Raw genomic sequence first — 24,665 nt, forward strand, 5'->3', positions numbered from 1 at the left:
AAATGAGAGTGGAGAAAGGGCGCAGTGGATAAGAGAACTTATTACTCTCACAGAAGACTGTTTTACCCCCAGCACCCACATAGGAGCTAACTCTAGTTTCAAGGAATCTGATCCCCTCTTTTGACCTCCATGGGCACCAGGCATGCGTGCACACACACAAACACACACACACACACACACACACACACACACACAGGCAAGACGCTTATACACATAAAAAATAGAAATCTAAAAAAAAAATAAATGAGGAAAACAGTATGTATACAAGGCCTGGGCAGAGTAGGCATCACATATCAGCAGCCCAACCTTCTAGAGATATAATCACCCAGAAGCCCTTGCAACAGGATACCAATACTTTCCTTTTTCAAGCTTTCAGAAAAATTGCACCTAGTTTCTCCTCTGCACTGGCTGCCATTGCCAAAGAAATGGCAATGACTTCTAAAGATTTCACTAATGAGCAGGAGGACTCCTGGGTGGATTCCAAAGTGGAGAACACCTGAAGACCCTCAAGATAACTGACATTCAAGAACAATGCCACCAGGGCAGGTCCTCAGCTCACATGCTTGGTGTGATTGGAGAAATCCCAAACTCCCATTTCTCATCATTGGGTCTGATGCCCTACAACCAGACTTCCATTCTAGAAGCATTAGTGAGTACCTCCATGTTCCAGGTGACATTCTGAGTATTGTGCTTAATATCTTCAGGTTATATTAGTAACTCTTAATAAATGTTTTTTTTCTCCAAATTGCTAGGTAGTAGAGCCACTTGTGACAACAGCACACATCGATAATCCCAACACTTGGGAGGTAGAGGCAGGTAAGGGCAGTTTCAGCTGACTTCAAAAGGGTAATCAAGACCCTTGTCTGCACGGTGGCGGTGGTGGTGCAGGCCTCTAATCCCAGCAGTTGGGAGGCAGAGGCAGGCGGATCTCTGAGTTGGAGGCCAACCTGGGCTACAGAGTGAGTTCCAGGACAGATAGGGCTGTTACACAGAGAAACCCTGTCTCAAAAAAACAAAACAAAAACAAACAAAAAGACCCATCTCTGTAAGGCTGATACTGGGAGACAGGAGGATTCCTGGGGCTCACTGTCCAGCCAGTCTTGCCCAATCAGTGAAATCCAGTTTTAATGAGACTCTAGTTCAAAAAGAATAAGGTGGAGAACAACTAAGGGACACACATTCATGCACACGGGAGCATGCACATGAACACGGACACATACAGACAATATACACACCAAAAAAGGCGTCGCTGGAAGGCTTGAATCCAGGGTCTTGATCAGGAGACACAAGTACCCTTACCACTGAGCCACATCCCCTGTCCTAAGCATTGAAAATGCAAATTCCCTTGTGACTGGAACAGAGAGAGGCTCAGCGGTTAAGGAACTGGCTGCTCTTCCAGAGGACCAGAGCTCGATTCCCAGCTCCCATGGGAAGGCTCACAACTGTAAACTCCAGTCTCAGGGAACCTGATGGCCTCTTAGGGTCTCTGCCCACATACACGCAGGCAAAAACACCCATACACATAAAAACAAATAAATGTAAATGAAAATACCCTCTAAGACCAGAAAAAGCATCATCAATTCATCGCAGGTTGAATTAATTTTAATGAAGGAAAGGAGAACTCTTGGAAGATAGAAGACTGGTTAATAAAGAAGGAAAACTAAAGTTGAGAGAATGCCTGGGACAAAGGACCAAGACAGAATTGTGCCTGTTTCTGCAGTGGAACTCCTGAACCACATCTTCTTTATCCTCACCAAAAACAAAGACACCCATTCCCCCTCCGTGGGAGACAGCAGCCTTGGCTCTGTTAGGCAGGGAGGATGGCCTGCCTGCCTTTCACCAGCTCTAGGGGAGGATGCTCTGAACCAGTGCCTACTCGCTCGCTGGCTCCCCAACAACTTCAGGGCTTCGGGTTCAGGTAATTAGGCTCTTGGCAATCTCTCTGGAGCCAGCCAATAAACCTGAAACAAACACCTCAGCCCCTGTCCAGGAGGGAGAAAGGAAACATACCAGGAGGGAGGGACAGTGAGGAAGAGGAAACCCCCCCTTTTTATTCTATGCTGAATTCCACCCCTGACAACCAGGGAACTATAGTAATCTACAAATCGCCATTGTAAACACCCCATGCTGCTCCAGATTCCTGGTTGTGCCTATTAGCACAGAACCATAGCTTCCACCTAACCATCATCATTCAGGGTGATGGAGGGCATCTGTTGGCACCACAACTTGAATAGAAAGTAGTCATTAAGGGCCTATGCTTGTAAGCTCCTTTCATGGCAAAGAAAAGGCCCCAGAATCGCCCACCTTCTCCTGGGAGCCACAGCCAAACTTTATTGTTGTTGTTGTTGTTCCTGTTGTTTGGAAGTTATTCCTAGGTGTTCCAGAATGATCCCAGCCTAGTCTCACTACCAGCTGTTGACGTCTTAATCCAGGTATTGGCTCCTGTAGAAAGGAGACCATTCCTTAAGCATCCCTATAGTGGCACCGCTACCAGGCACCCAAAAGTAATTTCCTTTTCTCTGTAAATAAGCAGTATTTCTTGCACACACAAGCTGGAAGGGATGGCTTCCTCCATTAGGCACTTCTTGTTAACTGCACTTTCTAAATGCATCTCTGGGACACACAAGGAGTGTGTCCATCATGCAGCAGGATGGGGGAGAACATCGTTTAATAGTAATCGCTGTTTACGGAGCGCTTGTGAGAGGTCCGGTAAACGTACTCTATGAAAACTCTGATTTAATTCTTCCTATGAGGCCTGCCGATAAGAAGCTCAGTAGTTTTCCTTGTCAAATGAAAGTCTGATAAATAAGTAAACTGAAAGCTTCCATTCCATTAGAAGAACTAGTAGTGAGGAGGCTGACAGCCTTTCCAGAGTTGCCTATTAGGCAACAAGGTCCTGGTGCAAGCCAGGAGGCCTGGCTATGTGCTTTCCCTCTTAGAAGCAACAAACTAGCCTCGAAAGTGTGGCAGGCCATCCTTGGTGCAGCCTTAGCTGACGCTGGAACCGGAAAGCCTCTGAGAATACCAAATGCTTCCACCACAGGCCTCTATGGAAAAGGTACAGGGCTCCCATCCCTTCCTATGGAGAGCGCCCAACAGGTGGCAAGTGGGTGATCTCTGGAGTCCTTGCTAGTTGAGCTGGGCCGCAGAAGGCCTTCCACTTCCTTCCCTCCACCCCCATCAGGCTGATCTCTGCCTCCCGCGGGGAGACATGGACACTGCTGTCAGTCTTAGACCTGCAGCTTGTTCCAGGGCTGAGAACCTCGCGACGCGTCCAGGCAGAGAGCAGGAACCCACCGAGACACCCAGTCCCTCCCATCGCAGCCCGCCAGCCTCCCCCTTCTCACGCGCAGCAGGAAGCGCTGCAGAGGCGTGCCCAAAGCTTGCGGGTACCCTGGGCGTCCTGTCCCGCCCCAATAGACTGGCTCTCCAGCTAGAGGCCAGAGCTCCAGGCTAATTTTTCACACACACAACCCCCCCCCGACTGCCTCCCTAGGTGACGCTACAGTCTGTGCGGTTCCTTTAAAGGCTGCGGGTTCCGTTCTTCTTCCCTTTTCCACTGGATGCCAAAATATGCAAATCCGGGGACCGGAATCTGCAGCCAAATAGAGCAGGAGAAGGGGCGCGGCCGGCACGTCACCGGATCCGCTCCTTGTATGGCTCTTCCCGGCTTGGCCCGCTGCCCCACGACCCTCCCTGCAGCCGCGGAGGCCCCTCCCGCATCCAACCAGGCACACACCGCCGCCCACGCCCCTGACCGGCCGCTCCCCCCTCCAGGGATGGAGCCGGGGGCGGGAAGCGCTGCATGCCCTGATTCCGGCCGAAGCCCGGGACCGCTGCAGCACGCAGTCTCCCCGCGCCGCGAGGGCGGAGGAGAACCCGGGGGCGCAGTGCCTCTAGAGCACAGGAATGGGTAGCCTGGAGGGAGATGCAGCGGGGGTGGCAGAGAGGGGGCTCACGGGCGACGGGAATCCCTCCTTTCCTAAAAGCTAGAGAAGATCCGGGGGAATCTGGGCCCTTCCCACCCTCTGTTCTCCACCAAACTAAGGGGAGGAGAGAGGGAGTGAGGTTGTCATCCACCCCCACTACAATGCGCAGCTCGGGAGTTCCTCCCACACGTCCCCGGCCCCGCATGGACCTCCCACGGCGTGAGGCCCGGGGATCCTCTCTTCCTCCTTGTCAACACTCCCCCTTCCCCTGAAAGATGCAAGTTACCCCAACCCCGACTCTCCAGCGGGGGACTCGGGATTCACCGCGCCCACGCGGCCAGTGAGGAGGGAATCCTCCCCCGCCAAACCGGTGTGATTCGGGGTCGCGCCTCCAAGCTCCCTCCCTTTCCTCCCCCTCGCTCTCAGCCAGGCTGCGCGCTTCGGGAGCAGGCCTCGGGGAACACATCACCCACCCCCGGGATCCGCTGTCGCTCGGGGAGGTGACAGCACCCCGGGTCGGCACAGGGGCCGCCCTTGACTGCAAGGCACCCTCAAGCAGCGATGAGGACAGCCCTTTGGGAGACGAGGAGGGTAGAGACTAGGGGAGACCGCCGTGGCGGATTAGAAACCGTGGGCTTCTCATCTTCCTGCTGTAATTCAGCCACAAGCCCTTCGCGGGCTGCAGTAAACAGCTACTGTGCCCGGGCCTGCTGGGCCCTCCTGCCATCCTGTGGCCAAAGGGGTTTGCATTAGAACCGTTAGGGAATTTATCTGGGAATTATTTGGTGCACGTGTTTTCTATCCCTTAAACTTCACCCTTTCCCTTCTCCACCAAAAACTCATGTCTTCGCCCCAAGTGTGGGACTTCTGCCCCCTGCGCAACCAGCTAGTCTGCTACACATTCCCGGGGTCACTTTTGCGCACCACTGGGAGTCAGCGCCGGGTCAGGAGCCAAGGGAGGGGCCAGGGCTGTGGGCGGTGAATCAGAATGGTGTAGGCAGGAAAGTTCTAGGTACTAGACTAAAGAACCCTGAGACATTGGAACCCCTTCCTCTAAGGGAAGTACTCCTTTTTTCCCACTTGAATCCAGTCCAGGGTAGGGTGCTGAAGGAAGGGTAGGGTGGGGTTGGAGGTACACGGGTTGAAGAAGTCACCTCCCCCTTTCTTAACAATTCCCAGACTGCTAAGGGACCTATCGCCTAGAGTATTGAACTCTTTCTTCCTGCTGGGCATGCTGTAGGCCATTTGCGAACAACTCCACCCCTCACTCCCTAAATGTTGTCTCTAATGCAAACCTCAAATAAAAACCTACATGTTTGGTTACTGGGTTTTTGACTGTGCACTGCGCACCGCGCGCTTTGCATTTTGGCTTCATCCCTCTTTCCTTTCTCCTCGCGCTCTCTTTTTTTCTAATCTTCTAATTGACTTTTTTTTTCTTTTTTTCTGTCTTTTTTTTTTTTTTTTAAGAACGGCGAGCCGTGCGGGCGCTGCACGTTGGCTGCGGCCCGCTTCCTGCTTTCTAATGTTCCATTGTGAGGAGCTTCCATTGTGACGTCGCGCCCCTTCGGCTGGGCTTTGTCTGTCCATATATGGGCAGCTACGTCACGGAGCTTTCCCGGGGCTCAGATAAATAGACTGGTGGAGTTCCCTGGCTGGGAGCTTTGGGCAGCAGTGAGCTAGCTAGGAAGCGGCGGGGCTGGTGGTGGTGGTAGCAGCGGCAGCAGCAGCGGCAGAGGAGGTGGCGGCGGCAGCAGCGGCGGCGGCGGCGGCGGCTGTGGCAGATCGAGGGGCGGGGGGGTCGGCGGGCGCGTGTCTGTTTGTGAGCTCAATACTGAAGCCGCGTCTGACCCCCTGGAGCCTAGATCTCCCCCAGCCCAGCCCCCATCCCACTCCCCGCACACGCCCCACCCCACCCCCACGACCCAGCGTCGCACCGCATCAGCTGAAACACCCGAAAGGATTACCCTCTTTGCCCCTCTCCCACCCCCCCCAAAAAAAGAATAGATCCCCTCCTCTGGCCCACCCCTTCCCTTCTTCCCCCCTCCCCGAACTTTCCCTCTCGCATGCTTTTCCCCTGCACCACGGATCGCCTCTCGGATGCCGCTAGCCTGGAAGCTGCGTTAGAAACAGGCGGCGGCGGTGGCGGCGGCGGCGGTGGCGGCGGTAGCTCGGGACTGCTATGACCGGCAAACTCGCCGAGAAGCTGCCGGTGACCATGAGCAGTTTGCTAAACCAATTGCCTGACAATCTGTACCCCGAGGAGATCCCCAGCGCGCTCAACCTCTTCTCCGGCAGCAGCGACTCAGTAGCCCATTACAATCAGATGGCTACAGGTAAGGGTGGCGGTGAGGCGGCGAGGCAGCAAGGAAGGAAAGGGGGTGGAAGAGGAGGAGGGAGCGAGCTAGCGATGGATGCATAGATCGATGGATGCAGAAATGGATGGATGGAGAGACGGATGGAAAGATGGGGGGCGCGCTGGGAATTTTCCGGGGGGCGAGTTGCTTTTCCCACCCACTCCTCCCGCCCTCCGAGATCGGGAAGGCTTGGTTGGCGACGCCACGGTTGAGGCTTCGGTTCTCCCGGGTGGGGGCAGCCGCCGACAGGAGGGAGGTAGGTGCGAGCAGCTCTGGGGTTCTCCCTCACCACGCAGGGGGCCCGATCTCTGGACTGGGCGCAAGGCGTGGTGCTGTAGCCCCCTTTCTCGGGAGGAGCCCAGCGTCTTTTTCATCCGCGCTCTCCCCCCCCCTTACTCCCTCAGCCTCCCACCCGGGATGGAGCCATGTGCGGCGTGGAGTCCCCGCGGTGGGAGAGGTACTGCGACGCTGCCTTTCCGGGGCGTTCAGCAAAGCCATTGGGGGTGTGGGGACGGCGGGGAGAGGGAGGGGGCTCACCCACGGGGCGGGGGAAAGGGTTTGCCACCGGGGGCGATCCTGGGACCCGGGAGCTTGGGAAAGGCAGCTGCTCCCGCCGTGGAAGCACCGGCCGGTTTTCCGCCGCTCTCCACTCTCAGCGGGGTCTAGGCTTTTCCCCTCCAGCACGAGCCGAAAGCTCCTTCAGGTCGGGAGGAGACTGGGGCCGGGAGAGGCTCCCTTTACGGGCGGCACCCTTCTGCGCTCCGAGGACAAAAGCGTCGAAGCGCTCTGGGTCGGCCACCCGGGGCTCAGCGCCCGTAGGGGGACATCGCTTGGGGCGTGAAGGCGCGGCGTCTTGGAGTAGACAGGGCCGGGGGAAGAGGCCGAGTTGTGTGTGCTGGAGAGCGAGAGCCGGGCGCGCTTCGGGTCTGAAACTACCTGTAGCTGCAGCTACCTGTCCGCCCCACCTCGGGAAGAACAACAATGCTCTCGCGCGCGCGTGCGTGTATGTGTGTGGTACGTGAGTGTGTGCGCGGCGTGTGCGGTGTGTGTGCCGGAGCCACTCCACACCCCGATCCGTAGTATTTTGCTGTATCCAGGTTGCGCCGGGGAGCGCGGCACCGCCCGCTTTGCGCCGGGCTCAGCGTTCCTCTTACCCCACGCGCTGCGCACTCGAGCCGGCCGCACCCTCTACTCCTAGGCAAGGACCGGGGCGCCGTAGACCGGAGCCGGATCGGCTTCACTCACCCCTCCCCTCTCTCCCCCGCTCTCCGCAGAGAATGTGATGGACATCGGTCTGACCAACGAGAAGCCCAATCCGGAACTCTCTTATTCGGGCTCTTTCCAGCCAGCCCCCGGCAACAAGACCGTGACCTACTTGGGAAAGTTCGCTTTCGACTCTCCTTCCAACTGGTGCCAGGACAACATCATTAGCCTCATGAGCGCCGGCATCTTGGGGGTGCCCCCGGCCTCAGGGGCACTCAGTACGCAGACGTCCACGGCTAGCATGGTGCAGCCTCCGCAGGGCGACGTGGAAGCCATGTATCCGGCTCTACCCCCCTATTCCAACTGCGGTGATCTCTATTCGGAGCCCGTGTCTTTCCACGACCCCCAGGGTAACCCTGGGCTCGCCTATTCTCCCCAGGATTACCAATCGGCCAAGCCGCCGGCCTTGGACAGCAATCTTTTCCCCATGATTCCTGACTACAACCTGTACCACCACCCCAACGACATGGGCTCCATTCCGGAACACAAGCCCTTCCAGGGCATGGACCCCATCCGGGTCAACCCACCCCCTATTACCCCTCTGGAGACCATCAAGGCCTTCAAAGACAAGCAGATCCACCCGGGCTTCGGCAGCCTGCCCCAGCCGCCACTCACTCTCAAGCCCATCCGACCCCGCAAGTACCCCAATCGGCCTAGCAAGACCCCGCTCCACGAGCGGCCCCACGCGTGCCCCGCAGAGGGCTGTGACCGCCGCTTCAGCCGCTCGGACGAGCTGACCCGGCACCTGCGCATCCACACGGGCCACAAGCCCTTCCAGTGTCGGATCTGCATGCGGAGCTTCAGCCGCAGCGACCACCTCACCACTCACATCCGCACGCACACCGGGGAGAAGCCCTTCGCGTGCGAGTTCTGTGGGCGCAAGTTTGCGCGCAGCGACGAGCGCAAGCGCCACGCCAAGATCCACCTCAAGCAAAAGGAGAAGAAGTCAGAGAAAGGGGGTGCGCCCTCTGCATCCTCGGCGCCCACCGTGTCTTTGGCCCCTGTGGTCACTACTTGCGCCTGAGGCTCGGGCACCCAGATCCCCTCTTTTCCCTTCCAGTGCCTCCTGGCTGGTCGCCTGAAAGCAGCGGGGAAAGCCAGCCACTGAGGCGCAGGGGCCGCGCCCTGGTCTCGCCCTGGACGTGCGGCCCCCTTTGCGTCCCCTTCGATGCCCCCCATTCCCACCCTTTCACACCGGCCGATGGTTGGGGGCTAGGGCTGGAGGCACTTTCTCCTTGCTGCCCCCCCTTTGCCAAGGCGTGGGGGCGGAAAGGTGGCGTCTAGCCCGCTTTGTTCAGTTAGGATCGCCTTGATCCAGGGGCAGCTGGGCCGCGCCAAGGACCTGCGGGGGACTGAAGGCGGGACCCATCCAACCTTCGCCAGACCCAAGCACCTCACTGTTTCCCCCTCCAGTGTCTCCCTGTGTTACCCCTCGAGCACCCGAGAGGGGGAGGGGGTAAGGAGCGCACCAAAGCGCAGAGCTTGCTGCCCGCCGCACGCACGCGCGCTTGCGTGCGGTGATGCGCGCGAGTGTGTGCGTGCTCGCCTGTATGTGTGAGTGTGCCTGTGTATGTGTGTGCGCGCGCACGCGTGTGTGAGACTCTTGAGCTGAACTGGGTTGTGTCTACCCCCAAACTCTTCTTCACATAGGGTCTCCAAGCCGTTGGGAGATGTCCCAGGCTGGGGACCTGCATGTGGCCGGAGGAGATGGTCTTCCATCTGCTCCGTAATAATGTTTCTTACAGAAATGCCTCGGACGCAGCTGCTGCGGTACTGCTGCCGCCGCCTCGGGTTTGGCCCCTCAGAGGCCCCTTCCCTTTCCGAGCGCTTCCCTCTTAGGCCTCAGGGCAGTTTGATCTTTAGGGAGAAAGAGCCACCATCTCCTGAGCCTGCCTTTTAAAAAAAAAAAAATCATTTGCTCAGCACCCCCCACTTTTCAAAATCTGTGTTCTTGGGCTTGCCCTCTTCCTTTCCTCCCCATGGTCTCCTTTTCCCTCTCAGGTTCTCACTAGGTCTCTCAAGGTTCTTACCCAGAAAGGCAGGCCTCACTCAACCACCCGATGTTTGTCATTTCTCTTTCCCCCATTTCTCATTCCCCCATTCCTGGGAAAAGCTGGCTCTATTCATTTGCCCTCTGTGATCGCCAACACAGCAGTTAGAAGTGAAATATATGTATATGATTGTTGGTGTGTGTATGTAGATGTATGTGTGTGTTTCTTGATACACATATGTTTACATAACACACACTCTGTATTCCTAGCAAAAATCAAATCTAAGGCATTTGGTTTTCCAGCGCAGTGCACTGGAATAAAGAGAATTTGTAGGCATATACAGCTTTAAATGATTTATTTTTATGAAAATGCTAACTGAGGAGATTATATCTACCTGTGTATGTGTGTGTGAATATATGTGCACACATGTGTATATATGCATACACATTCTGCTCAAATGGTCCTCAAAACTAGATGGGGATTTTTGCATTAATCTGTTGCTGACCGAGGCGTCTGTTTCACTTTCCCATCACACCTTTCTCCCAACCCTACCTCACCTCTTCTCAGGAGCCCCTCTACCCCAGCTGTCCTGCCCGGCCCTTCCTCACACAGGGTGGCCCTTTTGAAGTGGAGACGCAGAGAAGGGTGCTCTCTGATACAGCTTCCTTCCCAGTCTTGACTGAATGTATACTGTTTCTTATTGTCATTTCTCCTGTGGCCAGCGAGCTGCCCAGAGAGGAACGACAAAGGTCTGGAGTTTACAGAATGTCTGTTTTTAAAGTCACTTTATGCGTTTCCCACTTTTTTTTTAAACTAAAAAAAATAAAATAAAAGCACCGTCTTTTGGTGGTGGATAAATAATACTAAAAAGGACTCTGGTGAAAGGAGAGGGAAAACTCAAAGAATAGGGGGATTGGGAATTTCCAGGTACTCGGGCTTTTTGTAGAAGGAGAAGTTTGCCAGGAGGGCCCATATTTTTTCAGCTGAAGGGTAAAATCTTTCTTTGCAGAGACAGTATTTTGCTGAATACTTTTTATAATGTGATGATTATTTAAAAAAACACACACAAATTTTGGTCAGTTGAAAGCTGGAAGGAGGAATCAAATATCCTTTAATATTTTTTCCTTCCTCCTTCTGAAATATGCATGTCACTGCATGATAACTCTGACTTTTCCTTTGTTTTAATAAAACTGTTCTCAGTCATTTAAGCTAAACTAAGAGAAAAATAACTTTGTTGCCAAAAGGTTGTGCTATCCCGATTTTTTTATATGTCTGCATGTTTAAAAAAAACCCAACAAAAGAAAATGCACTCTAACTTATGTGAACTGAGAGAAAAAAAAATATCAGGTTTTAAACAGGAAAACCTATGGGGAATGATATTTTTTGAAAGACTTTTGTATACAGTTGAGTACTTAGAAAAAGACAAACCAGATGTAATATATTTTGTGGATGTTTTTATTTCTTGGATTTATAGTACCTTATACTAAGGTTAAACAAATGCTTGATATTGTGAAAAGGTGAGATTCTTCACCAACATTTCATTTACCCCTTGTCACATTGTTATGCCAATATAATATAGTTCATGAAAACAGCATTTTTAAAAACAGATATTGAAATGGTGTAATGTTGTACCATTTGCCCTGTGAGCAAATGCCAATACAGTAAATATATTGTGTTTGCTGACAATCAGCCTGCCTTTACATCTCATTTTATTTCTTGTTTTCATGGTATAAAGTTTTAGTTTGGCCTGGGGTTTTTGTTGTTGTTGTTGTGTGTTTTTTGTTTTGGGGTCTTGATTTGTTTGGGGCGCCGTGTTCTGTTTGATAGGCTGTGGTGCCTGGATTTATGCCTCTTGCTCTGAGAACCCTCAGAGTAGAAGTGATGGCCGTGGACATGGGTCAGAATTCTGTATGGGTTCTGGTGTTTCTAATCCAACTTTGAATGCTGGCTCTGAGAGGATTCCACTCTATCCTTCATGGATTCTCAGACTAACAGAACAATTAGATGACCGGGTTGGATAGGCTGAACTCAAGGGAGTCAGGGCAGTGACTTAAATCTTCTAGAACCTTCTCTATGGTTAAGTCTCCTGGTTGGTAAACTATTTCTTTGTTGGTCTTAGGACAAGACCCTAAAGGGCCTCTGGAACAGCACTGAGAAATTCTCTTGCTTAAGCTTTTGAAGCCTGAGAGACAGGTGGAGACTTGACAGGGATTCCTCGGGGTTGGCAAGATAACCAGAGAGATTGGCAGCTCTTCTGTGGTCAGATAATGGGGAGAGGGGAGTCTCGTTTTAAAGTTCTACAGCTCTATTTTCACCTGGACGGGCCTTCCAAAGTCCTCCCTGCTTGTCAGTATCTAAGAAAGGTGGTTCTCCTTAGAAAGTGGTCCTTGTGAGTGACAAAGACCTGAGATTTGGGGAACACACCAGACAGGGAAAGTTTGGGTAGTGTCAGTGCTTTGCATCTCAAGCTTTCTGTGTCCTGTGAAAGCAGTGCCTCCCATGCCCTTCAGGTTATCTCCCTCACCCTTAACTCACTTCTCTGGCTAGCCTAGCGTTTCCACCGTTGCTCTTCCGGGAATATTGGCCCTTTGCTTTTTGTATCTACCTTTTCTTTTATGCCCTAGTTCTCAGACTCCTTCCTTGTTTTAGAGCAGTCTTTAGAAAACCCCATTCTGGTCCCTCCCTCCCTGTAGAACATTCACCAGAGCCCCTCTGCAGTGTGTGTGACATATGATCTGTCTCACCAAAATCTGGGCTTGATGCTTGACACTGGGTTATGGAAACACAGCACCAGATTGTAATGGGGCGTCAGCGTTCAGTGTCTCAGTTCTACACACACACACACACACACTGAGCCAGCCCAAAGTCACAGAAACCGCTCTCAATACTAGCTAATAGCAGGCCCATCTCAGCAAGAAATAGAGATGTTATTTCAGGTTGGCTATAGTTACCAGTAAGCTAAGGCCAGAGCTGGGTGGAGAGTGTGATGGTGTGGCCCTAGCAAAGAATGTTTCTGAAGGGAGAGATGAAGAAGGAGCAAGTACTGTACAATCTTAAATTCTTGCACCCACACAATTCTAGCACCCTCTCTGCCATCTTGGATTCCTTTCTCTCTCCTCGTGAAACTAAGAATTCCAAGCTCCAGCATTATACACAACCACACAGAGCTAGCTGCCCTCCTTCCAACCAAAGGAGTCCAAGAGGCCTGAGAAGTCTCAGTGACTGAACCCAGAGCCCTGCTCTTTGATGAACTAGATGTTTACAGCTGTCTGTGTGGTTTCTCGGGTGAGTCGTCTCAGAGTTGAAGATATCATCACTGGATGTCTTCACAGGTAGCCTCCTGCCCCACCTGTACCTTCTCCAACCAAACCAGGCCTTCAGAGTTGTGCTTTCAACAGTATCCCATCCTGCATGATTAATAAACTCACTTCCCATTGGTGGCTATTACTCAAGCCAACCTGGTTCAACTGCTGGGTTACTTGGCAATATGGCAGCCTGCCTGCCTGGCTGGCACCAGCCTAGTGTGGTGTAATCACCACTGATTCAAACTTTGTAGCTAGCTAGATAAGACTGCCCCAGATAGCATCACACTTGCTACCCAACCTGACTGGGTTTTGTAAGTAGAGAAGAGATTCAAGCATGAAACCTAAGGACAAAATGAACGTAACGAGGCATAAAGGTGTAGACAAATAGTGTCGTGGCTTGTTCCAAACATTTGAAGTATCTAGAGGAGAAGGAAAGGACATTGCATATATATGCACACATGTACCACCTCTAGCATGGCGTACAGAAACTGATGGCTACAAAATGGTACTTCGTAAACTGGGATTGGGCATAAATGAGAAACTTTTTAGGAATTTGAGGTGAGACGTGTGTTTTTGTACAGTGGTGGTGAACTGTGTGTGTGTGTGTGTGTGTGTGTGTGTGTGTGTGTGTGTATTTACAAGTATGTAAAAAGGAACCATGGGGTGGATTTTGGTGGATTCAGGCATTAGCCTGAATTAGCTTCTGCATAGTTGTTAGGGTTCCTTTTTTATTTTATTTTTATTTTGTATTCCCTTTTGATAGTCCATGATTTACCTGCATAGATGAGGAGATTGTGAGTTGCCTCTGCTGACCCTCATGAGCTCTCTAGTGGTCCTGACTGATAAGTCTAAGGAAAGAAAGAAACCCCTGTGTTGTGTGTCCCAAAGACTAGAGATGGCACCCCCAGTGACTAGTGGGAAAACGTGGCCTCCTAAAAGGCACCATGGAGTTTTAAAATTAGGGTATCATTCTCCATATGCCCCCCAAAGGGTCATCTCAGAAAGCTCAGTCTTCATAGAGGAGAGAGAGCTCCAGAGGGCAAAGGAATAGAAACCCTCGGCCCGAACCTAGAACAGCTCCCGAAAACAGACAAGTCTTACTCATCAGACACAGGAGCCAGAGGACTTCTGAAAACTTAAAACTTGACCTTTCCTTTGTTTAAAGGTTTCCCTCCCTCTGAGTTTGGTCGTCCTTACAGTTCAGTGAGGGAACAGGGAGAGGCAGTGTGACAAGGCTTCTCCCTGTTAGCAGTAAGGTCTCTGATGTGTCTGACTGTGTCCGCTCTAGGCATGGCCAAGGCTGCTCTCTGGTATGGACCTGAGGCAATACCTGCCACCCACCTGCCACCAGGAGCCCCTGACTCTAAGGTAGACCCACCGTTTCTTTCTAACTAACAAACACAGATGACTGAAAGACTTGTCAACAATCTCAATATTATGCTAGCACAAAAATTGGCCGCAAAGCTACAAATGAAAACATCAACACAAAGTTTAACTGCCAGACTGGATGGGCATAGACCCACCAAGTGGCTTCTTTAACACTACCTAACCTGCTTCCTGGCTGCCCCTCCAGGAGTTCCTTGGGGTCAGGACACATGGTCTGGTTCCAAATGTCTTTAAATGGAAAAGGCTCTTTCTGTGGGTCTCAAAAATGCCTTCCCCAGGCCTTAGGCCTTTCCCCATCTCTTTCTTCACTCTGTGACCGGAGCCCCTAGTATCTGGATGTTTTGATCCAGTGTTGTTTGCAGGGCTTTGCTAATCCACGTGAAGTGTGGTCATGGTCACCAGTTCTTCAGGCTGGCTTTCCTCACCCTGCTTGCCAAGGCCTGGCAGCCACCCATGTCTTGAACTTTTCATTGTTGGCATTGTGGCCCATGCAGAGATCTGCTTGGCTGCAAGTGTTACTGTCCTTGGCATCATCGCTGTGGTCTCAGAAAGTCCCCACCTCTTACCCTCCTGAAGGAAAAGAGAGGCCTGTTGCTCTTGAGGGTGGGGTTGGCTCATCTTTCTCAGAGAATATTGCCTTTATCACTGTATTCTTTGCGTGGCACACTCTCCTGGGTACTGCCCATCAGCCAAGATCCGTCAGTTCCTTGTCCCTACCAAAGTGTTAAACTAGTGACCACAGCAGGACAGAGACCTTAAGCCCTTTGGCTCCTTCTCAATAACAGGCCAAAAGAGCTCTGGGCCACTCAATAATTCGCATTTTGCCTCAAGCTGTATAGATTTTTACAGTCTTCTGTCTCTCATGTTTACTCTCCCTACTGCATAGAAAAATCAGTTCATTCCAACAAGAGAATCAAAACATCACCTGTCCCATGGGATCTTGAGGTCCTAAAGAAAGTTTCCTTGGGGGCTGCTCTTATTAGATCTCGTCTAAAAATTCGGACGCCATCTTTAACAGTCCAGCAGCTATTCTGTTTTCCCCTCCGACTCTTAACCTGCTTTGGAATTGTGACCTCCATTCAAGATCCGAATCTCAGCTTGGCCACTTCATTACAGTATGACTGTCAACAGATATTGTTATTGTTTACTTTGTTGCAGTGCTGGGAATCAAGTCCAGGTCTCACATTCTGCACAAGTATTCTACCACTGAGTGATGTGCCCAGACTGGTTTCTTGTCTACACTGAAGCCTAGTCTCTGCCTGTCTTTTCATTGCTGTTGTAGAGTTTGAACAAGGTCATCTACATAGTGCTGGCTCATTGAAGACACCCTACCTTCTAAACATCACTGTAAGTGAAATGGCTCTATGTCCAGCCTGAGACTGATGCATTACTTGAAACACATTCAGAAAACAGTGTAACCCTTGGTTCCAGCCATCCCCTGAGGATGCTGGTTCCCAACACCGGTGCTCTTCACTCCCCTCAGCCCCTTCATCCATCCGAGAGCACAGATTCTTTCCCTCTTGGCCGTAGCTGAGGTTCACTGTTGTCATTTCCTGACCTAGTTCCTGACCCCTTCCTTGGTTCTTTTGTCCTCTCTCTCTCTCTCTCTCACCAAGATGGGTGGATATAATACCTTCCTGATCCAGTATCATCTGCAAAATAAGTTAATGTGTCATTGGGCTGTTGCCTGCTTCCTGATTCTTATCAAGGATTTAAATAAAACGCAGCTAGCCCAGTTCTGCATTCTGTCCATCCCTCACCCTTGATACCAGCATGGTTCTTAGTCATCCGCCCTCCAACTCAGCTCTTAGCTTCCAGTTGCTGGTCTCATGGCACCCAGCCCCAGTTTTGGAGTAGACGAAGTTCCTGAGGCTTGATGTCATGGTGTTCTCTGAGAGAACCACAGGCATCAAAGCCCTTCTCTCATCCCACCTCTTTGGGCAGGTTCTCTTAAATCTGTAGTCATTTAGCCCAACATACTCTTTTCCTAGGTAAGGGAACAGAAATCACAAAGGTTTGAGATTCTTTTTCCTATGCAGTTAGTAATGGCAGAGCCCATTTCAGATCCTCTCCTGGGTAGTAGAAGGCTCCAGGGAAACTCATCATTGCTTTGCTAGTCCAGTAAATATTTGCAGCACATTCTTCTAGGCATTGAGGGTTTTAACAGTGAGTCGAAAGGAACTGAATGCTCCGAGTTCGTCTTCTCCAAGGCTGAGACAGGTTAAACACAAAACAAGCAACTATGTGTTGTGGCTGACTGCGTGTGATATGAGATATGGAGTAAAAACAGAGCGGAGCTTATAAAAAGAATGAAGAGTGCCAGAGGGAGGGATTTGTTGCTCAATGGGTGGTCCAGGGCTGCCTCCCAGGGAGGGGGCCTGTAAGCACAGGCCTGAGAAGTGATGGCGCGAACAGGCAGACTTTGCACAGGATACCCAAGTGCAAAGGTCTTGAGGAGATAATGTCTTAGAATGTCCAAAGGAACTGGGGGAGCCAGAGCCACTAGAGAAAGGAAGTTAGCCAGCTGTAAGAAGTAGAGTGGCAGCTCCTTAAAAGAAATTCATACATCCAAGAGAAGCAAAAAGAAAAGAAAAAAAAAAAAAGAGCGCTGCCCAGTCCCAACTGCTTGGCCCAATCACAGTTGCCTTATCCATCTCTCCAAAGCTCCCATCCATCGGCCTCATTTATCTTTTGGGTTGCTGACATCAGCCTTCTTAGTCTTCTTTATGTCTGAGAGGTCAGAGCTCCCTGGTATTTCGTACACTCCAACTTAGCTAAGGAGAACAAGAATCCTAGAGCATCCTGTATTCCTGTCGACATTCTCCAGGGTACCGAGTTCCTAGTGGGGTGGATAACCCTTCTTCCTACTGCCCAGCCTAGGAGCAGGAATGTACTTCGGCCTCCTCAGTCATAAATGGTTCCTCCAAAGCCAGCTCCCTGCTTTGTCTGTGGCTGGAGTAGCCATGTTTCTTGCCTTGGGCCAAAGCTGGCTGATGACCAGGTTCTGCCAAGATGGGCATATTCCTATATCGACGCTCAACCCTGAACATTCAAAATGGGACATCCCTAAAAGAACTTGATTTACTCCTTGGCATGTTCCTAGATTCTTGCACATCTCAGCCTTGTAGATTTATTTATATAGCTCTATAATAGTTGAGGTCTTCTATTTCACACCTCTCCCCAAGTCTCCATCTTTCCCAGGCAGTGTAGTGCCATCCAGAGCTTCATTCATCCACTCATATATAAAAATTTATTAAACCATATAGAGTTTACAGCACTTGGAGAAGAAGGCACCCACACTACAAAGATAAGCAAGACATTGTATCGGCCTTCCAGAGTCTCTGGGGACAGAGAGGAGGTGGACATGGAGAAGCAGATGACTTCAACACATTAAGGTTGGTGATACCCCATAAGGAGACACCAAAATCAGAGTCTGATGGGAGGTAGGAAGGCAAGCAGTCGGGAAGTTGTGGAGGGGAAAGGAATTTCTAAAGGATCTCAGAAAGTCCTCTTCTAGGTCTCCCGTAGTACAAAAGCACATCATACTGAGCATTTCCTCCATGTCATGGACTCAGCTGGGGATACCACTTAAAATACCCACGCTGCACTCCAGGTAGTGAGGACCTGCTAGAACCCTCCCTTGGTAGATGCTGGGTTACTCGCTCTTTTTGTCCTTTTCCCAAAGGAGAAAGAGAAAAGCCCCCAGTGGTTCTGGGTCCCATGACAATGCACAGCTTGGCATCTCTAGAGTGTAAACAGCTGCTTCATGGAGGTTGTTCAACCCAGATGACATGGCCCCATGCTACATCCTGGTTGCTGCTTCTAGCTACAGGGAAGACTTTTCCAGAGCTAGGGGAGGGCTGAGGAAGGAGACACCACCTTCACATTTGCTTGCGACAAGCAGAACATCTCTCTGGGATGCGGACACCTCCATGTGGGACCCAAGGAGGGAAGTTCTTCCACCGTTCAGGGAATTAGCAAACCGCCACCTTGCCTTTTCCCAGCCTAGCCACTTGCTCTTCCTTTGCTGCTGCTGGTGTTGAGGTCAGGCCTCCCATCCAAAAGACAAAGCTGTCCCTTTGGTACCTATTCTCTCTGGTGCCTTAGCCTGGATCCCCATCTACAACACCGGTTGTTGCTAGAGAGGCTCTGTTGTAATGTACAATTATGGAAAGAACTGTCCCGGTCCCAAAGCCTGGAGACCATTAAGAGAGGCAAGTGGAGTACCTCTTTTGCTGTGAGTGAATATTCTAGAAGCCAGGTCTAACTTTAAGCAGGTCATGTAAACAAGGCACATAGGCTCCAGATGGCTCAGAGGTGACAAACCTGGGAACAATCCTGCTTCTCTGTGGAAATGCATCTTCTGGGTTTTAGGGCACCGAAATTTCCAACCAATGAGGTCTTTGCCGCTGTGCTCCTCACTGCGTCAAGAGTTGGGAAACCTGGCTTCTCTCCTGGCTCAGACACTGGGACAAAGATGTATGACATTTGCAGAGTCACCATCCTTCTCTGGGTTCTTGCAGTCCCTATCAGAAAAACTACCATAGCAACTGATCCATGGAGTACCCTCTGCGTAAGCCTGTCTCTGCAGAATACTGCATACCATACACAGACCCACCTTGCTATCTGTCCTCTAGAACTAAGGCTCAGGCTCAGACATATCAGACAAGGCCCAAACTCAAGTGTTCCTCTTCCTGCTGCTCAGAAGCACCACTCTGTCCTCTGTGGCTGGCTCCAGGGTCTCCCCTCTCTTCCTGTGGCCCAGCTCCCTGACTTTGGATCCTTATGGCCTAAGGTGGTTTACTGGTCTGTGTTTGCTTCTTGGAATATGTTTACAGCCCCATTTTCTCTTCTATTTTCTTTTTTTTAGATTTATTTATTTATTTATTTATTATGTATTCAGTGTTCATGTATCCCTGCAGGTCAGAAGAGGACACCAAATCTCATTACAGATGGTTGTGAGCACCTGTGGTTGCTAGGAATTGAACTCAGGACGTTTAGAAGAGCAGACAAAGCTCTTAACCACTGAGCCATCTCTCCAGCCCTTTCTCTTTTATTTTCTTGAGAATGTATAGAAACTGACATGGAATATAGTTTCTCATCTAAAGTCCCATTCAAACCCAAACCAGAAACGTTAAATAGTGCACCCTGTTCAGACCTGCCTCATATTCATGGACCAGAGGGCCCAAGAGGAAACAGCAGGGACCTGGGAGGCTCAGAACCTCTATCTGGGGGGGGGGGTCAACCTTCTCTCCCCTACTGCCCAGAGTGCTCTGATTTAGTTGTTAACTCCAAAGCAACCATCAGAGACGCTGGCTCTCAGAAAGGTTTGGGAACTTCAGTGCTTCTCATCCCCAAAGTCCAAGTGTGCTCCTCCCAAAGGCAGCTGCCAGGAGCCAGTGGTCCCTCCCTGCTGGCACGCCCTCAGGCCCTTATCTCCGGCATCAGGCATTTATTCCATCCTTACTCTGCTGCGGCTTACCCAACCTCCCTAGGTCAAGCCAGTGTCGGACAGGTTGAGTCATTATCTCCTTCTCCTCCCAGCCTTTCCAGGTCCTAGGGTTGGGCTGGTTCAGCAGGCTTTAACCTTCCAAGCCTGGGAGTCTCCCAGGACCAGTCTTCCTGACAGTCAGCCTCATTTGGTGTCATCCCACCCCCACCCCCCAGAACAACCCTCTTCACCGTTCAGACCACTCAACAACATACCTGGATTTGTTCACTATCTCCTCACCCATCCTTTTCTTTGATAAGTCACGGAGACTTGGGCCTGTCCGTAAATCTCAGCCTCAGATGACACATCTATAAAATGGGGATAATTGTACTTCCGCCTCAGGGCAGGACACTGGGTCAGCTAAGTTCCCAGGATCTTCTTGCCACTCTTCGGAGCATGCTAATCTCAGTTTGTACATCCTTTCCCCTTGCTCTTAGAATACTGTATCCAGTAACGCTTAGGAGTCCTAATCCAGTGCATCTTTTTTGCTTTTGTTTTTTGTTGTTTTGTTTTGTTTTGTTTTCTGAGACAGGGTTTCTCAATGTAGCCCCGACTGTTCTGGAACTCACTCTCTATACCAGGCTGGCCTCGAACTCAAAGATCTTCCTGCATCTGCCTTCCCAGTGCTGGGATTAAAGGCGTGTGCCACCACTGTCTGGCTTCAATGTATCTTTATTTTCCATGCTTCAAGTCTCTCTTTTCCATTCACATCCTATTCTCGGGGTCCCTGTGGGAATCTCAGAGAGTGTGACACCCACCGAACAGAGCTTCAAGCAAAGCTCCCACAGATCCAGGGCCCTACTTCCTTCTCCACCAAGCCCTGTCCTGCCTACAGAATTGCGTAGATTAGACAGCGAAGTCCAAGGCCCCTCTGGGGACAAGAAACTGGGTTTTGCTGGCTATCCATACAGCAGCTGGAGATGACGAGGCCCTCTGCAATCCCTTCTGTGTACATGCCAGGCTATGCAGCCCCAATCTTTGCTCACTCCCTGCACACACAGGCACTCAGCAGCTCCTGCTCTTCCTCCCCCTCTCTCCTCTCTCTGCACTGTGCCTCTAAGACACACCCTCCCAACCCACCAATCCCACCCCTGCCACTGTGCTCTTAACAGGCCTCGGCTCCAGAACCCGCACTGGCTTCCTCCACCCCCAAAGGGTGGGCCCCTGGAGGCCCCGCAAAACAAAAATGCCTCTTTCTCTAACACCCCTTATTTGATAGGGTCTTCGCTGGCTTTTCCCTGCCTACCTCAGCCCCTCGCCTCCCTTGCCTTGAATGGGGGGAGGGGAGCAGCCTAAAGCCCCCACTACCCAGCCACCTCTTCCCAGCATCTGGTGAGAGGGACAAGAAGAAGGAAGAACTGTGGGTTCTTTTCCATGCGACTCCTAGATTTTGTACCAAAATGCAGGGTGCGCTCCTGTTTGCATTTTTTTTTCTTTCCTTTCTGAAAATAACCATGAAACTATCATTTCCTCCCACTGCCTTTTTCCTATCTTATTTGGATTAGCAGGGCTGCTGAGAGAGGTGGTTGGGAGCCACTGACAGCCTCCTGCTTTGGCCTTGGTCTCCGAAACTTACAGGTGGCTCTTGAGAAGGTACACCTGTTGGGCAGAGTCCCAGGAATGGAAGAGAAAGAGTACAGATGCCAATCACCTAACATCGTGGGTCTCTGCTATCTTCTTAATGATGTTTGGGGATCCAGAGTCAGTCCTGCCTGGTCTCCAACTTGTCAAATATAGGCATAGCCCCTGGCCTGCTTGCCTATAGCTAGTTTGAGGTCATAGGGTCCAACAGATGAGGCCTTCCCTTGGATTACAGGCAGGGAAGCTACCATGAATGAGTACTCTTCAAATGGGAGGGGTTAATTCATGGGAATTTGTGCTTACACAGGGAGAAATGGGGGGGGCATATTATGAAGGGGCTTCCCTTTGTCATTTCTGTCTCTCCCAGTGTCCCCTTTCCACTGCCGTTCTGGCCATGCTGCTCACCAAGAAGCCAGTCTGAAAAGAAGCCAGCTTCAGAACAGGTCCCCAAAGGGATCTCTCTAGCCTCACCTGATGGCCTTCAGGGCTATTCTACTGACCCTCGCAGGGCTTTCCCACCTCCCTTGTCCTCGATGTGAAGGTGCCAACCTGGCAGAATCCCAGGCCGCTCTGACAGCTTAGGGAAACTGAGATCTAAGGAGAGGGAGCAGGCACATTTTTGCAGAAGGCAGAATGAGTGAAAATGGAGGGTGACATGCCAGACTTCCCTGCGCTAAGCACAGTCCTACATGATGCTCCATCCAGCCACCACCCCATTCCCCAGCACCCCTGATGCCTGTAGCTTCATGGCTTTGCCTCTGACTGAAAGGAACCCTAAGAAAGGTGCCCTGGAACCTGGCAGTTGCAGTCCCACACAAGACCAAGGGTGTTTGAGTCTGAAAGGGGACCTGTTGGGGACTGGAGTGTCTTGACCTGGCCCTCCCAAGGTGGGGGGCTGGGAGTCCTCAGCACCCTCCTCATCCTAGCTCTGGCTTTCCTCCTCCATGCTACATATCGTCCATAGGGGCCCCTTCCTGATCAGTGCAGGTGCAAGCAAGATAGGTAACAGCTGGCCTGCCTCAGCCATACTACTGGCTACTGATCAAGACCTTTTTCACAAGTCCCTCAACCAAGGCACCACTTTTCAACCTTGACCACATGATTGGCATGTGCCTTATCTAGTTGCACAGGACCATCCTGTTTCATTGATAGCTCAGCCCTTTCTCTGATAAGTCTAGGCCACCCAAAAGACAGAGGCCTGGAGATGAAATACTCCCCTACCTCCACAGTCCTTCCCGACACATCTACACCCCATGCCCTGTGGTCCTGCCCCTTCCTTTCCTGCAGGACCCTTCTCCCCCACGCCCAGCGCCGGGCTGGGTTGCTGGGCTATTTGAGGCACTGCTGGCCCTGTGGTGTAATCAGTGCCCAGGGATAATTGCCACCTGTCCTGCCAGTGTCTGGGGGCTGTCTCGTCCACAGCAACAGCAGGCAGACATGGGGCAGCCAGGCCCGGAGCAAGGTCAGGTTAGGGCAGTCCTGCCCACACCCTGGTCAGCTTGCCACTCAGGGGACCTGCAAGGATTCCCTAGGAAACCCACATGCTTCTGGGAGCTGTGCTCACCTGGGATATCCAATGGCTTCATCTAAGAGGGAATGGTGCCCCAGTTAAGGACAAGTCTCAGAATTACTTTGTTCTACCACGATCAGCCCAAACCATGAGCTGTCTTCTGATATGGGATGGGGGAACCCTCATCCATAATCTGACCAATGGGAAGTACAGTCACCAAACAAGAAGAACTTGACCCTGTCAGCCTACCTTCTTTAGGATGCCAATGAGGCTTAGTGAAACGGTGTTTGCGAGTCAATCTCCCATAAATGCTACTTATTATTTTTAATCAAAAGGCAGTTTAGATAGCCTAGGTTTAAATGCATGTCCTTCCCATGGTCAAGTCTATAACTTTGGGGTAACTAGTTCAACCTCAGTTTCTCCATCTCTAAAAAAGAACATAGAGGAAGTGCCTTGCTGAACGGCTACACAGGATACATTATCTAATACATTCAGAATGTGTTCTTTACCTAGTACTGCCAAGACCTCCTGGTTATTGGGAACTGCAGAGGGCACCTCAGGGGTGGGAGTCTCTTAAGCCTGTTGAAAAATACTTAGAAAAGCAAAACCAAGAGAGACTCCTAGACACTGGCTGGCAACTGTGGCCCTGAAGTTGAGTGGCAGCCAATAGGCGTCTTTTCTCCAGGACAGCAGATTTCAACCTGTGGGTCAGGACCCCTTTGCAGGCCGAACGGTCCTTTCATAGGGGCCGCATATCAGATATCCTGCAAAGCAGATGTTTACATTATCACAATTCATAACAGTAGCAAAGTTACAGTTATGAAGTAGCAATGAAGGAATTTAATGGTTGGGGTCACCACAACATGAGGAACTGTATTAAAGGGTCACAACATTAGGAAGGTTGAGAACCACTGCTCTAGGAAAAGCTGCTTCTACCTCTCTCAACCCTATTCACCCCAAAAAGTGAGTCCCTAACATTTGTGGATATGAAATGTGCAAAAAAAAAATAATAATCTGTATTAGCAATGAGGTCTAACTGAAACCCCGCTCCTGGGAGGAATTGAACTGAGGTCCTGTTTCGGCCTTTTTCAGTATGTTTAGCATTTAAAACGATGTGTATCCCAGTACTTGAAATTCTTCACACAAGTATCCACAGCTCTACTGCGCGAAAGGCTACTCAGAACAACTTCTCTTCAGAATGGGAGCTATGGGCTACAAATCTATGCTGAGAGGCCAGAATCCCGGGAGTCAGCCCAGCACTGACAACAGGCCCTCCCCACAAAGCCCAAGATGCTTCCCTGGACCAATAGGCCAGAGCAGGAGAAGACACTATCCCTCTAGCTTCCTAGCACCAAGGTAGCGACAGAAACAACATTCAGGTAGGGCTAGCCCAACACAGCAGATCGTGCTCGTTGGGAACAGAGAAGGGAGGCTATTGACACAGAGAACAGAATGTGGGTGCTGGTACTACCAGACAGTGAACTCCAAATTCCTCAGGGCCACCACCCAGGGACAGTTGTTAGTCTCACTATGTGTGGCCTTAACAGCATTCACATTAGGGTCCCCACCTCAGGAGCCATGTTTTTAGTGGGTTACCTCCATTTCCCCTTCCCAGTCTACTCAGGACCTACCTGGGGAAATAGGCCACCCAGGGCCAGCTGGCCATGGCTTAATGTCTTCTTACAGTTGCCTCCAGTGAGCACCTGCCACCCTGGGTTGGGCCCTACCTCGGGGGTCTCCCCAGCCCTCATCTAGCACCTCACGCCTGGGCAGTGCATCATCCAAAGAGGGATTGTTTTGCATCCTGATATTCTCTCTCTCTCTCTCTCTCTCTCTCTCTCTCTCTCTCTCTCTC

At 51.2% G+C, this 24,665-nt stretch overlaps 2 protein-coding genes across 4 annotated transcripts in view; both read left to right on the plus strand.

Moving 5' to 3' along the window:
* The first annotated feature begins 5,729 nt into the window (after positions 1-5,729).
* On the plus strand, positions 5,730-11,226 carry Egr3 (early growth response 3). 3 transcript variants are annotated; one of them, XM_005355559.2, is made up of 2 exons: positions 5,730-6,262; positions 7,558-11,226. In XM_005355559.2, exons 1-2 carry the CDS (start codon positions 6,109-6,111, stop codon positions 8,568-8,570), a joined length of 1,167 nt encoding a protein of 388 aa, XP_005355616.1. In that variant the 5' UTR covers positions 5,730-6,108; the 3' UTR covers positions 8,571-11,226. The 3 variants fall into 3 exon arrangements, with proteins under 3 accessions (XP_005355616.1, XP_005355618.1, XP_013204732.1); XM_005355561.2 differs by lacking the exon at positions 5,730-6,262 and adding an exon at positions 6,488-6,539; XM_013349278.2 differs by lacking the exon at positions 5,730-6,262 and adding an exon at positions 6,557-6,740.
* Bin3 (bridging integrator 3) overlaps positions 6,203-24,665 on the plus strand; it is a 60,424-nt gene continuing 41,961 nt past the window's right edge. Inside the window, exon 1 of the mRNA XM_026783181.1 lies at positions 6,203-6,262. The gene's annotated coding sequence lies outside the window, so the exon portion shown is untranslated. The remainder of the gene's footprint in view (positions 6,263-24,665) is intronic.

The sequence above is a fragment of the Microtus ochrogaster genome, chromosome 17 (genome assembly GCF_000317375.1).
Source record: "Microtus ochrogaster isolate Prairie Vole_2 chromosome 17, MicOch1.0, whole genome shotgun sequence".
Lineage (NCBI taxonomy): Eukaryota > Metazoa > Chordata > Mammalia > Rodentia > Cricetidae > Microtus > Microtus ochrogaster.

Bases quoted from the DNA above. Each gene is read 5' to 3' on its own strand.
- Egr3 (XM_005355559.2), top strand. From the start codon at position 6,109: ATGACCGGCAAACTCGCCGAGAAGCTGCCGGTGACCATGAGCAGTTTG. The intron at 6,263-7,557 runs GTAAGGGTGGCG...CGCTCTCCGCAG, and splicing joins TTACAATCAGATGGCTACAG to AGAATGTGATGGACATCGGT.